The sequence below is a fragment of the Labrus mixtus genome, chromosome 11, assembly GCF_963584025.1.
Source record: "Labrus mixtus chromosome 11, fLabMix1.1, whole genome shotgun sequence".
NCBI lineage: Eukaryota > Metazoa > Chordata > Actinopteri > Labriformes > Labridae > Labrus > Labrus mixtus.
The window spans coordinates 26,337,034-26,353,242 of record NC_083622.1 but is presented as its reverse complement, the minus strand read 5'-3'; the positions used below and the strand labels follow the sequence as shown (position 1 = coordinate 26,353,242).

Below are 16,209 nucleotides of genomic sequence, written 5' to 3'. Positions count from 1 at the left end.
CAATAAGAGATAAGTGCAATAAGAAAACATATTTATATTTTCATTTCATTGTACAGTGTTCCCCTTTGTTATATTTTTGTATTATATATTTTCTTTAATACAGTGTATAAATAATGTACTGTTTATTTTAAATCACTTAGCTGTTACTACAACTTATTTATTTTTACTTTTTTTTGTACTTTTCTACTCTTTACTTTATAATGCTATTCTATTTTATATATAATTTTTTACTTTTGTTGTAGAAGCTGACTCAGGGAGAAACGCACAAGAATTCCAATGTACCTGTCCTGTCCTGTACCTGTGCAAATGGCAATAAACATCTATTCTATTCTAGACAAGGGATCAGTGTATGGCTTCTATTAAATATTTGGGCTGTATAGGCAGATTTGAAAAAGGCCAAGAACTACAGGATAAACCCATTTACCGACTTTAAGTCCCTAGATCTGGTAGGACTTTGAGAAAATGTTTGATGCCTAAATTCTCAAAAATTAACTTTGTAATCCTCCAACATTTGTTAGGTTGTTAAAAACATTGCTGTCACTGGACAAAACAAGATACCTGAAGGGATGCCACTTCAATTTCCTTATTTTATTTTACTATTTACACAGCTAATGTAGGTACAAAATTAGTATTTTCACAAAATCATAAATTATGGGCTCTAGGCCAGGGATGCATCTTCATTCTTTTTTCACCACACTGTTTTCTCAACCAGTCAAGGCTTCAAACTATCAACTCGGCACATGAAGACATGTCTTTCAAAGTCAAGCACAACACGTTTACATACGTACACACACATATGGGGAAAAACTTGTTGCAGCACACAAACGGGAATTAAGAGAAATCCTGACAATTTCTAATACAAATGTCATGCACACTGTAGAGGTCCATTGAATCAAGGATTCATACGCTCTGGAAAATATCACTTTATGCTTTGACATAACTCATTTTCTACTACTAACAGTTGTAGTCTTAATCTTAAGTACAAAAAAAAGACACCCGGTGATATTTAGAGAAAAACATTTAATTAAATATAGACAGAAGAGGTAACATGAAGTTTGTTAGCTAATACTCAAATAGAAGTGCCTGTAGATATCTATGAAAATAGAACCAGTGTTTGTATATTTACAAAGAGGGTGATGAGTGTCATTTAAAAATGGTCACATTTTCCTCTAGAAGGGTCAACAGAAGTCTTCAATCTCTTGTTCCAGTTCCTAATTCAGATGAGAAGACCAGTAGAGGACAATAGATTAGATACATGTAAGCAGTTCAGGCGAACAAACCATCTACTAAATGTTACCAGTTTGTACCAGTTCAAACCAATACCAACCTGTGTTAGTGCAGTTTTGTTGTAGTCTCGCCTGTGTCTGTAGATGCTCTGGCAGAGTAGAGCATAGAGTTTCTCCAGCTTGTAGACCTCGTAGCCTTCAGTCTTTGACACAACCTTCTCCAACAGCTCCTGAGAGTCGGGCAGAAAACAGTGGAACGATGAGCAGATTACATTATTACTTGTCTAACTTCTTACTCTCCTGTGGGGAAAAAGTCTCAGTGCAGGATGAGAAAATAAAAATGTTATGTTACCACAGAAAGTAAGGACAAGACATTAAAGTAATACTGAAAATAAGACGGACAACCATGATATCATACACACCTTTAATTTGTCTCTATCCACCACCAGAAGAGGAGTTTCCTGGTCCAGGATCTGCAGAGCTTTGTCCACGTCTATCATCTGCTGCTGCAACACTGTGTTTTTTAGGGCGCGAGTAATGCGCCTTACACTCTGCTCTGAGACAAAAAAACACACACACCAAGTGTTAAAACTGCTATAAATGATGACAATCTGCTGATATATTCACGTTGACACATTGGCTACATCTCACTATCTGATGAACACTCCTTTAACTTTCTGCTTATGCTCAGGTTTTAGGTGATTTCAATTAGTGTTTTTTCCACTTTAATGTTAAGTGCAAGTCTTTATGAAAGTTTAAATATCCAACCTGCTCCTGTGTCCTCCTCTCCTCTGACAGCTGCAGGAGTTTCTGTTGCTTCCATCTCCATTGGGCTGCTCTGCTCTGCCTCCACTGAAGTGAATTCATGGTTGCTCCCATTATCTGTTTCCATTACAGTTTTACATTTGTCAGCCTCAGCTTTGGTCAGCTTTTGGCTATTAGTTTGCTCCCTCTGCTCTGTGATGGATTGATCCTGGGTATCTCCTTCTGCCTCAGTGTGGCTGTCCTTATTAGTGTTCACTGAAGTGGTTTCACTTCTATCATTTTCTGCCTCTTTCGACACTTTGTTTTCCTCTGACTGTCTTTGTTGATCTGTAACAGTTTCCTCCTCCTTTTCTCGTTCATCCTGCATCTTGTCTTCATTTTTTGATTTCTCTGTTTCACACACAGACACCTTATCTTCAGCAGCTTGACTCATCTCCTCGCTTCCCTCCTGAGCTGGTGCAGACCCAGGCTCTACATCAACCACCATCTGATCCTCCTGATCCCTCTCTTTAACCTCTACTCCTTCTCCTGTCTCAACCTCCTCCTCATCATCCCCATCTTCCTCTTCGTCATCAGACCCCAAGTGTGCATCCTCTCTGGATGTGTGAGGAGAGGACGAAGACTTCTTCTTAGCGTAGACGCCTGAGGACCAGCGACTCCTCCGCCTTTTCTTCTTTTGCACTAATGTGACAAAAAAGGGGTGAGTATATATTTCACATTATTTTATTAAAAACATTCAATTTTTGTCTAATCTTGTAGTCTTTACCTGAGTTTTTAAGAACTGCAGGAATGGAGGCACTTGTAGTTGGAGTAACAGCAGCTGTGGGTCTGGCTTGCTCTCTTTGTGGGGTCATTTCATCAGCAGGAGGTTTGGGCAGTTTGGGCAGGACGTGGTAAAAGGACGGAGCAAATCGGACCGTAGAGCAATCTGTGGTGGCCAAAAGAGAAAGCAAATGTTTTTTTTTCATTATCATTCTACAACATGAAACTGTTTAATTCCACTGTAACAAATTTCAAACTGTGAAATTGAAGTTTTTGTTTAAGGGGATTTAATAGTGCAGTCTCATTATATATTAAAATGGATTAGCCAATATACACAAGCTTCTATTACTTCAGTATAATGTGATGTGACCTGAACGACAAAGCAGGTCAGTCGGCAAAGAGGAAAATTATTTACTGGAGGTAACATCGCATTCTGTTCTACCCTGGTTAATATATTACAGTTTGGTCTACACAGGGTGTCAGTGTTATCAAAACAATCTTATAACTATATGCACAAATATACACAACGTTCACCTCTTGTGCTCCGTGACACTTTGATCTCCTCACAAATCTTCTCAAAATCTTCATCCAGTTCATCTCTAATGATAGCATGCACCGTGTCCTTCAACGCGCATGCTCTGTGGCGGATCTGACGGTCTGGAGGAGAAGCACAGAGGCACAGATAAGTAAAACAGAAATTTTACTCACACTGTCTAATTCTACTAATAAGTACTGATAGGTATTAAGACTGTGAATTTTCTTCGTGCTAACCTGAGGGGTCTCTGTCTGGGTTGTACTCGAGGGCATTCTGCCAGACAAGGTCCACATCCTGAAGGAACTCTTTGACTGTCGCAAACTTATGGAGGTCAACGTTGGAGAGGACTGTCGACAGGTCCATCGGCTTCTTGATCACCTCTGCATAATCTGGCACCTGAAACACATGAATAAGAGGCGGCTGTGAGTACAACTATGTGGTAAAATGATCAATCTGATCACCACTTTAACTTCAGACATTATTCTCACTGCTTTATTAAGACAGTAAATGACGTAACTGACGTTGGTGTAACAGCTACCTCTTCTAAATCCACAGGCTTGGTAAAAGCCTTGAACCGTTTATCCAGCGACAGGCGGTTGGTGACATCACGTAGAAAGAGGCGGAGCTCCCTGAGGGTATCTTCCTCCTGCTCCTCCAGTCTCTGGGTCTCCTCTTCTGTCAGCTGACGTCGGGGAGGCGCTGGGGCAACAGGAAGCACCTCCAGGGCTCTGAGCACTGAAGTGAATTGGAGGGTTAATAGATGCACTCAGTTGAGGGAGGAGTTGATATAAACATCAGATGCAAGTAAATTTAACCTCAGGATCTCCAAAATCCCCTCATCATTAATGAAAAAGTTCACATTAAGTACAAACCCTTTACACTGCCATGCTTACTGTCAGCTTAACGAGCACAACAGCTTAATTCAACTACAGATCCCACAAAGCTAGCCTGGATCTGTATTTTATTGAAGCACTCTTCTATTTCTCACCAGCTTTCTTTTTAGAGGAGGGGGCCTTGGCAGCCTGATTGAGGATCAAATCCTCAAAGAAGTTTCTTCTTTCTCTACTGGTTGGGACCTGGACATGGAAAACCTCTCCATACTCCACTCGAAACAACTCCTGCACCTGAGTTGAGAAAAATGAGAGAAAACTTGAAGATAAAACTTTCTCAACTGTCAGAGGGAGCTGTTGTATACACATGTAAGACATCATATTTTATAGTGTTCAATGCTCTAATGCAACCTCCTCTCTTCTTTCCGTACCTCCACACTGAGTTGTTCATATTGCAGGCTACATGTAGCCAGAAGCAGTATTGGTGCAAAGGCAGGGATTGAACTGAGCAGGCTGAGGAAGGTGGCTTTTAAAGCCGGACCCACTGTTTCCCACCACTGTCCAATGTGAGGGATGTACAGGATACTGGGGGACGTCCTCTTGGCTTCAACAAAAATCTGCAAAAACAAACGATACATACATGAAACACACATCAATTTACTGTACACACATATATACAGTATATCTAAAAGTTGGAGCAAATCTACAGAGAAGCATAGAGAACAGCTGCATGTTCACACAACATGAAGAAGGATCAATAAAAACTAATGAACAAATTAACCTGACAGGAAATGTTTTAGTTTTGTTTGACTAAAGTTAAAGAGATAACTAGTTTGACCTCACACATTGATGACGAATGATTTAAATCTTTTTAAAGCAACTAATGAATACAATAACAATTTTTGAATTACAGAATACATAAAAAATCCAGATGTGTATGATTTTTCATCCTGTGTAAATGTAAAGTTAAAACTCTATATCTCTGCCATGGTCATGGCCCGTTCAAGTTTTTGTCTGTAGTACATATTTATCCCCACTCCCCACAATGTAAGGAGGTGGGGCCCATGAACTACAGTTTCTGTGGCAGCCATTTTGGCCAGTGAGGTCCACCAAAGAGGACACACTGAATTTGACAAGGCTGCAAGAGTGACTTCCAGGAGTCCACCTCATTTCTGTGCAATAATGTCCTGAACTGAAATGTAGTTAAATATGTGCATGAATAATAACGTACCTGTGTATTATTTTTAGAATCAGTGTCTTATTTACCTGAGCACAAGTCTCTTCTGGTGCAGTAGCACTGGCTCCAAACAGCACGGCCATGTCCAGTGTATACACAGTGAATTTCTCCAGAGCGTGAAGGAGAGCAGGAGCTAGGTGTGAGCTCTGACCTGAGCCCAGTCTGCCCTGCAACAGCAGTCTGGGTCGGTAGGAGGTTGGATGGCTCAGGACACTCCTACACAAGGAGACATACAGAGATGCATGGAAAGTTAAAGTGATTCCATAAAGTGACGGAAACAGTCAGATCTATTTCCATTTAATTTTTCAGGGCTCATTAATCTGCCTGAAAGAAATACAAAAAAAGTCACTGTGTCACTGGGACACAGAATGGCTCACAGCTAAGATTTAGGGAGACAAGTTTAATAACTACAAAGTGTAAACTACCCAGGTGAGTGTTACCCATATATAGAACTATGATTTAGATTGGATTTAAAATAATATATTAAAAAAACAATATCAAAGAATAAATAGTTTGAAAAACTCTTTTGTGACTGTCTCACCAACCTGCTGAAGTTTAGGAGTCCATTGGCAGCAGGTGTTTTGAGTTGGGAGAGAGATGTCTGTCCACCAGGGAGGACCCCTGACTCCTCATCCTCACTGAACATCAGATCATCCTCAGACACACCACAGCCCACATCTGGAGACAAACAAACAAGCAGACACATTACAGCTGTTACTCCTGATAGCTGACTCGTGCTCCAATAAAGAAAATGAATACTCCACACACTTTGGGAAAATAGAGTATTATCCATAAAATTAAATGAAAAAAAATACATGATCATCATGAAAACAGAGGCCATGTCTGAATGCACAACAGACCAACAAAGATAAAGAGACTGTACCTTGTTCCCTCCTCCTCTTCAAGCCCTGCTCAGCATGTGGAAACACTCTGCTGACTGTGGACAGGATGTTCTGCAGGGCAGCGCTCAGCAGAGGACGAATGGCCGGTATCAGGGCTTTGGCTGGTGACACTACTGCCCTGAGGATCACAATCAGCACAATAGGTACATAAGAACCAGGCAACTTGGACAAATGTTACAGTCCAAATCAAGGGATGGCACTAAATAAAAATATACTTCAGTTTGATTTGGTCATACCTCTGAGCAGCAGGCACCATCTTGGACATGGCACACATGAAGTCTTTGTTAGTGATAGCGATTGAGTTGACATCGAGCACAAGTTTCTGTGATGAGGAATAGATCTGTGGATAGCGGCGTCGCAGTGCACACAGAGCAGCCTCTGAACACACTGCCTTTATGTCTGCTCCACAATAACCTGGCATGAGGAGAGAAAGACACGTTGTTGTGATCACACTGTGATCACATGAATAAAATCCCTGCTTCTGTGCTTCACTTACAATTGCTATTAGAGTCTGAAAAACAAATGCTTTTTCCATGCCTTTTTCAATGCTTATCACGACCTGTAAATGAGTCAAATCAAATGCTACAGTTGTCCATGCTTTAAAGGAAGCCTGAGTTCAGAAAGGTGTATCATTTACAAACTGTTAATGTATTTTACATACATACCAACACATTTATCTGCCAACTCTTCCAGAAAAATGTCAGAAGGTGGTGGAGTCCACTGTCTGGTATGGATCTTCAGAATGTCCTTCCTTGCCTGCCATACAACATAAGATCACAGAGTTTTTGGTTTTGGTAGAAGATGAAAGCCCTCTACACTTCAAGCCCAATAAGATTATGTGACTGCCATCCGATTGGATGGTGACCATCATGCCAATCGGTCTGCTGTATTATCTTTGATTGGCTTGAACGGGCATCTCCAGTTCCTCACCTCTCTGTCCGGCAGGCCGAATAGGAACTCTCTGTCAAAGCGTCCAGGTCTCCTCAGAGCTGGGTCAATGGAGTCCAGTCTGTTTGTAGCTCCGATCACAACAACCTCTCCTCTTCCATCTAATCCATCCATGAGAGCCAGCAGTGTCGACACAATGGAGCTACAGAAACAGAAAGATGTGGTTTTAAACTTCTTTTTTCAAGTGTCCTTGGGAAGGCCCTGAACCCCAAACTGTGGGGTGTGAGTGTGTATGAATGGTTTAGCTGATACTGCAATCAGTGTGTTATTGTGGTGGGACCTGTGCTGTAAAAAGCGCTAAACAAGCTCAAGTTAATTTACCATCGGAAAATAAAAAAGTATCTTCATGAAATCGTAATAATGCAGGGCTCGACATTTTAACTGTTATAATGTCGAGCTGATTGCATGCTCAAAGTAAAGATCTAAGGATGAAGAGTTTCTCACAGAGAAGAAAGAAGGAGAGAAAGGTGATCATAACAATTCCAGATCTATCACAGCCTCATATAAATATCAGATTAAGTAGACTCTTACAGTTACCAGCATGGTGAATAAACATGAGCACATAAATATAAGAAAAATACAAAATATTTTTATAATTAGAGCTCAAATAATTAAATAAAAGTTGTAATTTACTCTAGCATCTGAATGGTTCAAGAGTAAATTGTTGACTTTAATTTTTCAAATCAAAAGCAATGTTCCTGGGCCAGCGGTTACAATGGTCAGGCCAGTGATCTTTGAAAACCAGTGGCCAGGAGGGTGAAGGCTATATGCAGAATGAAAACTACTTCCACTTTGTACTCTTTATACTCTCTAACTTCAGTATAATCGTCACACACATACTATAAAAAGTAAGAGCAGGAGTGCTGCTCACCTGTGGATCTGGTCCTGACGACTGGATCTGACTGGAGCCAAACCATCAATCTCATCAAAGAATATGATGGACGGACGCATCTGGTAAGCCTAGGATCAGTTCAAGAGTATCAGTTACACACTTCATTACCTATAGCACTGATGAGATTTTAATGAACAGACTTTTACTCAGTTTAATGTATATTGCAAATTAATAGTTTGGGTAAGGAGCTTAGTTTGGTTTACCTGATCAAAAAGCAGTCGTAGCTGTCTCTCTGATTCTCCCACCCACTTGCTGAGGCAGTCCGCTCCTTTCCTCATGAAGAAAGACACCTTTCTTTCGTCCTGACTGCACTCATTGGCCAGCGCTCTGGCTACAAGGGTTTTTCCTGTGCCTGGAGGACCGTAAAATAGACAACCCCTAAAGACAAGAGGAAACATGACAACGGCCAAAAGTGGGTATTATCGGTCTGTGTAAATGTGTCACATTTAAACCAAAGCCTGAGGCTGCAAGAAGAAAACCAAGACATGGAAACAGTTAGCAAGTTTTTACCTCAAATTTAAAAGAGAGGATTCTGTTTGTCTGGCCATGTAAAAAAACACTACTCTACCGTTCTTTGCTATATTTCTTCTCACGTCTGATCATCACTGACCATAAATATCATTATAAATAGGAAATTGACAGAATTCAGCCTATGCGATGGAGAAATTAAATCCTTGCAAACACATTGTTTACCTTGGAGGTTGTATCTTGAATCTCTCAAAGACTTCCGGGTAGAGCAGAGGGAAGACCACCATCTCCTTCAGCGCTGAGATGTGCCTGCTCAAACCTCCGATGCTTTCAAAACGCACCTGGATGACAAGTAGAGTCGTGTTTGGATTGTTTTTTCACATTATTACAAATGTCATTAATGTGTCAGTGAAACACAAACTCTTCCAGATTTCTCCTCTTTCACTATAATTCAATATCATTCAGTATAAATCTAGTAACTTTTTTAAAACTCTCTGTAATGCCTTTATACTGTCTTGTACTCTGGGTGAAATATTTAGGCCAGTCAAGTTACCGTCTTGTCTATTTGCATGGGGTCCACATCAGCGAGGCTCGCTCCGATCTTCATGCGGTCCTTATGGATCCCCAGCAGGTCTTCTTTCACAAGGTTCATAGGCAGACATCTGGAGGAAAAAACATTTAGACACTTTTAAGGTTCAAGGCATTATTTCCAGGAGGGATTTTTAGAATAATAAAGACATACTTCATAAAAATATAAATACTATTCCATAGTGTTCACTGAAAGTTGTCATTGTAACAGGAGACCATTACACTAAGGGTTGTTTAAAGGTTTGTTTTAATATGTGATTTTTCACACTTAAATGTAATATAAATCAAGTATATCCTCTGAAAATAACTCTGAGTCATGACTGTCTACAATGGGTGTAACACCCGAGTCCCACTATCTGATGTTTTCCGAGTCCTATCCTCACTTTGTTTACATCGTCAGGACTGCGTGTTTCCCTCGTGCTCAAAAGCACTGCTGTCATCATCTTCTACCTGTAACCTGTACTGAATGACAGCTGCTGCTCTTACCTGTTGACCGGCCTGCTCCTGTTTTTACTTCTCCGTCTCTGGAATTGCTCTTCGTCTGAAGATGAGGAGGTGGAGTCGCTGCTGTGGATGGCATGTCTCCTCCTGCAAACAATCAAAGCACTATTTAGGTTGTGATTCCTGTAAGCTACATTTTTTGTATTCGTTGTTATTCATCCCTCGATGCTAGCCAGTGAAGGTAGTTTGTATTTACAAACAACATCTTGACCAATATCAGGACCAAGAAACAAACGGAACATTATTACCAGTCAGTAGTTTATAGGTATTAATGTTTTATCTAAATTCATGTTGCTGACACAGCAGTTATCGGAAACAAAAAAAAGCTAGTGTTTGATTCTGTATCGTATCAAACAGGACTCATCCAACACCTTAAAATGACACTACCACCATGCATGAATGACACACCAGGTGAGAAACACAGGTTCCCTCTCACAGACCCAAAGCGGTTATTTAAGCTTTTTTTTTTTTTTTTTTTTTTTAAAGCTTTTGGTTGGATAGAATTATGTATCTATACTTATTTAATTATGAGGCCTTTTCTTTTTGTTTGGCCTTTGCTCTCTAGGGCAATACTTATTTACTGAATGTTTTATAATTAAGAAATGTTTTCCCCTTCACTGAGCATCAAACGGAGGATGCTTTCCCATCTACTTTGTCTGGACACCGGGCAAGGAGGATGCGAGTAAAGGGCATGATACATAGGAGAGAAACATATGAGGCAACATTATATATTTGAAAAGAGAGCCGGTGACGTCAACAGGGCCTGCTGCTGCAAACGCTCTCTCCTCATGGGCTCAGAGAAAAACTATATGTGGACATGGGGCCCAATGTGTTATTAGCGTTAAGTTAAGTTATGATTGGTTTCCTTTAATTGTCATTTCTTTGAAACGTGAATACCTGGATTGAGGCAGTCCATGTCTATTATCATTACTTTGCTGTTCCTGCTAATAGCACACGTCGTTTTTTCATTAGTATTGACAACGTAGACACAAGTTGGTTTGAACTATTCTTGTTGTTTTTGCTCCGATTGTTCAACACGAGTCCCGTTCTGCTGGACGTTTCTGCTTGATAAAAGGAAGCTTTTCCCCACCACTGTTGCTTGCTAAGTGCTGTGCTCATGACAGATTACTGGTAGATCTCTGTAAATAACATCACACAGAGCAAGGTCTAGCCCTGTTAAAACTGAATTGGTGCGATATAAATAAAATGAAAACGACTGAGTCTCACACCCATCTGTTGTCTGAGTCTACTCCTGTTGTTTTTTAATTACATAATACTAATTACCGTAAAATCTGGAGTATAAATCGCACCGGTGTATAAGACGCACCCTGTTTTAAGGTCTCTTTGGGAGAAAAAAAACTTTAAAACTGTTTTCCTGCGTGAGGATTTATATTGTGTTCAGCGATGTCTACAACGTGCAGTTTCTGTGCAGCTCTTTTAATTCCGTCTGTTTTCACTTTCGGGAGTTTGCGCTCCTACTAGCTACAGTACGGTAGTTGAGCTCTCAGCCTGCTGCTGCAGGGAAAGTTGGCAGAGGCACAGATTCCTAGCTTGCAAGTCGCTCTGCCTGACTCCGCTGGTCACTCTTTAACTTTAATATAGGACTCTTTCAATCAAAAGTGAACTCCACAAGGTTTATTTACGGAACAATATACTGTTTCTGTAAATGCATGATTATGACCTCGTGAGGGAGAAAAGATGTGAAAAAAGTTGCGCAGCCAGACTGGTCTGTGTCGCCGTCTTTCTCAGCACAGCGTGCACTCAGCTTTCAATACACAATGAATAGGGCTGGGTTTTTAATTACTTCAGGTCACAGTGATAGGGTCTGCTGCACCCGCCGTAATGACGGCACGTGTTTCAGTATTTTATACTGGTGTATTGGTCGCACCAGTGTATAAGACGCAGCCAACTTTTAAGACGAAAAAATAGGTATTAAAAGTGCGTCTTATACAACAGATTTTACGGTAAGTGCCTTTCCTTGACTTGATCCCAGTGAGGTCTGGTTCACTGTAAACACTTCAACCACAGTGTCTCCCAAGTGTGCTGAACTATCAACAACTACAGTGTCAGCAGACAGACAGCATTCAAAAACAGACTACAAACTAACAATAACACAGACAAGGACAAGCAGTGAGTGTCTTACCTCTCAGAACTACTCCTTAGGTTGGTTAGAAGAGAATCAGGGGGAAAAAATTACAAATTTAGGAACCATTATGAGTGGGTGATCCAGGTCTCAGACCACTGTTGCTGACTTCAAAGTCATTTTTAAAAGAATGTCAAATGTATGAATCAGACTGTCAATGGTTTCTGAAGAACAAATGACTCCATAGCAGATGTTTTGTTTCAGAGGAAAGGCAGATTAGCTGAAATATCACACTCACCTGTTGGTTCTTCTTCTGTTGTAGGGGCTCCTGGGGGCTGTGGAGCTGAACCTAAACCTGCGCCTGGTCGGAGACGAGTGATCCTTGAAGTACATGCTACGTTTTCTGGGCTCTCTGGGTTCTAAAAAAAAAAAGAAAAGAAGTCTTATCAAACTCTAATTTATTAGGTAAATAAACAGTACAGTACTTAATAAAATAGGCACATGACCAAAAACTCAAAGTCTCAAGTCTCAGTGTTTCAAAGGCTGTATTATCTTAACTATTAAGTTTAATTGCAGCAGTACCATCCTGTGGAGCCTGGTAGCGAACCACAGTCTTTCGCTGTCTGAAGTCATAGCGTCTCTGATTTTCTTCTTCCTCATCCTCGCCGTCTTCATCATCTTCCTCCTCCTCTTCATCTTCTCCCTCTTCCTCCTCCTCTTCTTCGTGATCCCCCTCGTCCTCATCCCCTCCTGTTATAGGGAAGAAAAGAAAAAACAAACACCATTTGTGTCAACGCCCAGTTTTAGTTTCTGGACTTTTTATTAACTAGAATCATTTTTAAAGTCTGCTCTGCTGAATCTCTGCTGTGACAGCAAAACAATCTAACATGAAGAAACCTTTATGGTGTATGCAGGCGTTTCTTCTGGCGTTAGTATTAAAGCCCTCAGGTGTATAGAAGTACGTATTCATTTTCTGAACCTCCTGGCCCAAACCAGTATGCCCTGTAGGTATTCCCCATAAGGCTATTCGCCTGATGTTATGATACACCTAATCCAGCTCACCTTGGTTCTCCTCCTCTGTGTCTTTACTCTCAACGTTCGTCCTCAGAGACCTCAGCATCCTGCCCCTGGTGTACATGCCGAGCTGCTCGGACAAAACAGGTTGCTGATAAATTCACTGTCTTAAAGCTAACAATAGGATTATACAACACAACATTCTCGTGTGTCATCACCTCTTCTTGAGTGTCTCTATCTCTGCTCCTCAGTCTGCGTCTCATCTTCTGCATGTCATCCATCTTCTGAAGAACAGCTTCAGCAGTGCTGAGGGACAATCAGAGGAGGAAGGTTTTCATCAAACTTTGTCCAAAATATTATAACTCATTTGCTTCAAATCAAATCAATACCCATGATGTATGCTAGTCTGTTGGTGAGAAACTAGGTGGGGTTATGGTTTAGCTTTATTTGACCTGAAGCCTCGAGTGAGAATAAAAGAGAAAGTGGAGTAAATATTGTTGAACGCACTTGGTGATGAGTCTGTCATAGAGCACTGACTGGTTCCGGGAATTCAGTCCGTTTCTTGGGATTTGGGAACTTCGTCGCACAGAGCGATCCTCCTCTTCCTCCTCTTCAGGGCTTTGTAGGTTAAAGCGACTCCTCTTAGGGGTGGAGGACCCCTCCACTTCATCTGGAACATCTGGAGCATCAGTTGAAAAAGTTAGTTTGAAGCTTAATAGTTGTTTATGCCCTTCTTCAAACCAAATGCTGCTGGAAAAAAAAAAGCTTCAGAGATCATCTCAAAGAAAAATATTTACTGTAATGAGCTTTACCTGCTTGCTGTTGGCCAATGGATGCTTTTCCATCTCTCTGCAGCCTGGAAGATTTTCTTATAGGAGGAATGACAAAAAAACATTAGATTCTTCTCACAATATTCTTTTAATCATGTAAAAAATGTGTAGTTATTTCCACTCAAAAAAATAATTTATCCCCAAATGTATCATTTCTTGATAAAAATAACATCACAGTAAAATATATAGGTTCCAAATAGCAGACAAAAAATGTAAACAATTAATGATATTCTTTTGCCAGAGGTTATTTTTTCATCAAATTTTGCCACAGAAGGTAAGAAACACAAGAGGGTGACTTGCTAAGGTTGATTCTGAACATTTTGCTGGAAAGGTTGAAGAGGAAGACAACCCATAAACACATCTCATCTCTCTTAACTTCCAGAAAAACTGATTTTGTAGAAAGATGGTGCTTAAGCGCACATCATGTACATGCAGGGCTTTTAGATGGTAGCAGCAAGAAAAGGAGGACAGACTTACTCAATGCCAAACAATTTAAATCAAAGTAACTGAGGGATCCAACAAAAACAGTCCTTAGAGACCAGCTGGTAAAAAGGGCCAATAACATTAAAGTGGGAGGGCTTGCATTACCTGGTGCACGATCCTCCAATCTTGTCTTCATTCACAGGTGAGCTGGTCTGTGGTTCCATTTCAGTAAAAGAGACCTCTAGTTTAACTCTCTGTCCTCTGGTCCTCAGAGAGTGCTGGAGACCACTTCTCTCATCCTGCTTCATATCAGCATGTCCCTGGTAGAGTCAAATTAAGACTTTATAGTTCACACATTTGAAGAAGGATTGCTAGTTTGAGTTGGAAATTAATCTGGTATAAGTATTTAATCATGGGCACAGATTGAGAATATTTATTGATTTCCACAAAGCTTGAGTCTTAAGTTAATGTACAGTAAGTGTCCAAGATAAACATAAAGAAAGACTTAAATGACACAACTTTCTTTGTAAAAATGTCATGGGTTCATATAGGGCTGGGCGATATATTGACTTAGTCTTGCTAACCCTATTTAGACTGCCGTTTCAAGCCTCAATATTTACAGCCCTGTGATGCGTCTCCTTCAATCTGAATGTTGCAAAGGATTATTTGGGGGACGAAGAGATCCCCCCTCTGTACCATCTTTGGAGGTAGTAACAGAGGGAAGACGGGATCAGCGGAGCCAGCTGGGCAGCGCAGGGATGTGTGTGCAAGTCTAGCACCCATTTGGCTGGTCAATGTGAAGTCACAGACTGGGACACCAATATTACGCCGTGGCGGAATCAATATGAATGTAAAAAGACTTGATGACCGCTAAGCTGAATTCTTGTGGAAAAAGCAGTCTGAAAGGGGCTGCTGTCTCTCCCTCTAAGCAAAACTCAAAAACTATCTGTACAACAAAATACACAGCTGTTTGTATTATGTTATGCAGGAAAGGGACCTTTTTATTTATTTTAGAAGCAATGTTACTTAATATTATAACTCTTAATTTCACAAATGGGTACCGGTAGTTTATTTATATGTCATTTTTTCATTTACATGTTGATACCGTGCAGCTGAACCTGTGTTACTGAAGTCCTAGAAGTAAGAAAAAATCTGCTTACTCTCAGAATATATTCAACTAGTGTGTGTTCACCATCAGTTAACAACCCTCCTAAATGTAGATGTTAACACTAAAGCACACTTTTTAATGTGATTTACAGAGTAGGTAAAAAAATATATATTAAGAACTTAAGAGTTCAAGTAAATCAATGAATGAGTACATGCAAATATGAGCTGATCATCCATTGAACAACCTGTACACAAATATGCCTCCATGAGAGATGCTTTATTACATGTTGCTCCTGTAGCATGCTTTAACACAGCGAACTAAACATTAATATAATTTGTTTATTATGTCATTTTGATGTAAACATTCGTTGCAAAATGATTGATTCAAACAGTCTGTTTTTATTTTATTTATTTAATAATATATATTGTTTAAATATTTTTTTATTCAATAATAATTATTTATTTTATTTTTTTATTCAATCTGTCTGATTCAGGAAAATATCAGTAGAGACTGTGTGTTCTCATTCATAAGAAAGTCAGTAATGTTAATTTGTCATGCTGACAAGACAGCTAGCTAGTTAGCTTAGCTTAGCGTGCTAGTGAGGCTAGCGCATCAAAGTTATGTCCATTTATAGTTTTTACACAAATTGAAGATGTAGCTATCTAAAAGCGCTCTTGGGTGTGTATGCTTACATTATTCGCCGTGGTGTGTTCAGGGCTGCTGAAGCTGTCATCTAGGGCCTGCTGGGAGGACCGCGTCAGGCGGGCGGACTTTCTCTGCGACGCGGGAACAAGCGACAGAAACTCGGCGCTGGTATCCAACTCCATCGACCTCCTCTTTGGAGTTGTTGCAGCCGAGCCGGCTCCGACACCACCACCGCCGCTGCTGCTGCGTAGTATCACCATCTTGACTCCAACCCGGCCTTATACCGTTTAACGAACCACGGATTTACCCGTCACTATTCGGCATCAAATGTAAAACGTTCACGGTACCGCTAACATAGCACAGATAACGGGGACTCTGCACCAGCTGACACTCACACAAGCTCCACACTAAACCCCTTGATTTCTGGCGCCATAAACGTCATCAGGAGGTTG

The 16,209-nt window shown here is 40.5% G+C and overlaps 1 protein-coding gene and 1 non-coding gene across 5 annotated transcripts; both read right to left on the bottom strand.

Annotated features, from left to right (window-relative positions):
* Positions 1 to 567: 567 nt before the first annotated feature.
* On the bottom strand, positions 568 to 16,190 carry LOC132984326 (ATPase family AAA domain-containing protein 2-like). 4 transcript variants are annotated; one of them, XM_061051121.1, is made up of 30 exons: positions 15,805 to 16,190; positions 14,170 to 14,324; positions 13,564 to 13,619; positions 13,259 to 13,430; positions 12,970 to 13,057; positions 12,800 to 12,881; positions 12,320 to 12,487; positions 12,036 to 12,156; positions 11,798 to 11,812; positions 9,640 to 9,741; positions 9,119 to 9,227; positions 8,791 to 8,906; positions 8,301 to 8,475; positions 8,077 to 8,165; positions 7,188 to 7,347; positions 6,923 to 7,013; positions 6,494 to 6,671; positions 6,239 to 6,375; positions 5,901 to 6,033; positions 5,385 to 5,571; positions 4,550 to 4,735; positions 4,277 to 4,412; positions 3,806 to 4,023; positions 3,525 to 3,684; positions 3,288 to 3,410; positions 2,758 to 2,919; positions 1,995 to 2,672; positions 1,649 to 1,782; positions 1,328 to 1,456; positions 568 to 1,211 (listed from the first exon to the last, which is right to left on the bottom strand). In XM_061051121.1, exons 1-30 carry the CDS (start codon positions 16,015 to 16,017, stop codon positions 1,179 to 1,181), a joined length of 4,506 nt encoding a protein of 1,501 aa, XP_060907104.1. In that variant the 5' UTR covers positions 16,018 to 16,190; the 3' UTR covers positions 568 to 1,178. The 4 variants fall into 4 exon arrangements, with proteins under 4 accessions (XP_060907104.1, XP_060907106.1, XP_060907105.1 ...); XM_061051123.1 differs by having other exon boundaries at positions 3,827 to 4,023; positions 15,805 to 16,189; XM_061051122.1 differs by lacking the exon at positions 11,798 to 11,812.
* LOC132984415 (small nucleolar RNA SNORA5) lies at positions 5,127 to 5,261 on the bottom strand. Its single transcript, XR_009674925.1, has one exon. It is a non-coding gene; the product is annotated as a small nucleolar RNA SNORA5 (small nucleolar RNA).
* Positions 16,191 to 16,209: the final 19 nt, after the last annotated feature.

What these genes read in the sequence shown, in the direction of transcription:
- LOC132984326 (XM_061051121.1), bottom strand. Translation starts at nt 16,017, where the DNA reads ATGGTGATACTACGCAGCAGCAGCGGCGGTGGTGGTGTCGGAGCCGGC. An exon ending in TCGGCCTGCCGGACAGAGAG is followed by an intron (nt 7,014 to 7,187) that starts GTGAGGAACTGG and finishes GTTGTATGGCAG; the next exon opens with GCAAGGAAGGACATTCTGAA. An exon ending in TGGATAGAGACAAATTAAAG is followed by an intron (nt 1,457 to 1,648) that starts GTGTGTATGATA and finishes CCCGACTCTCAG; the next exon opens with GAGCTGTTGGAGAAGGTTGT.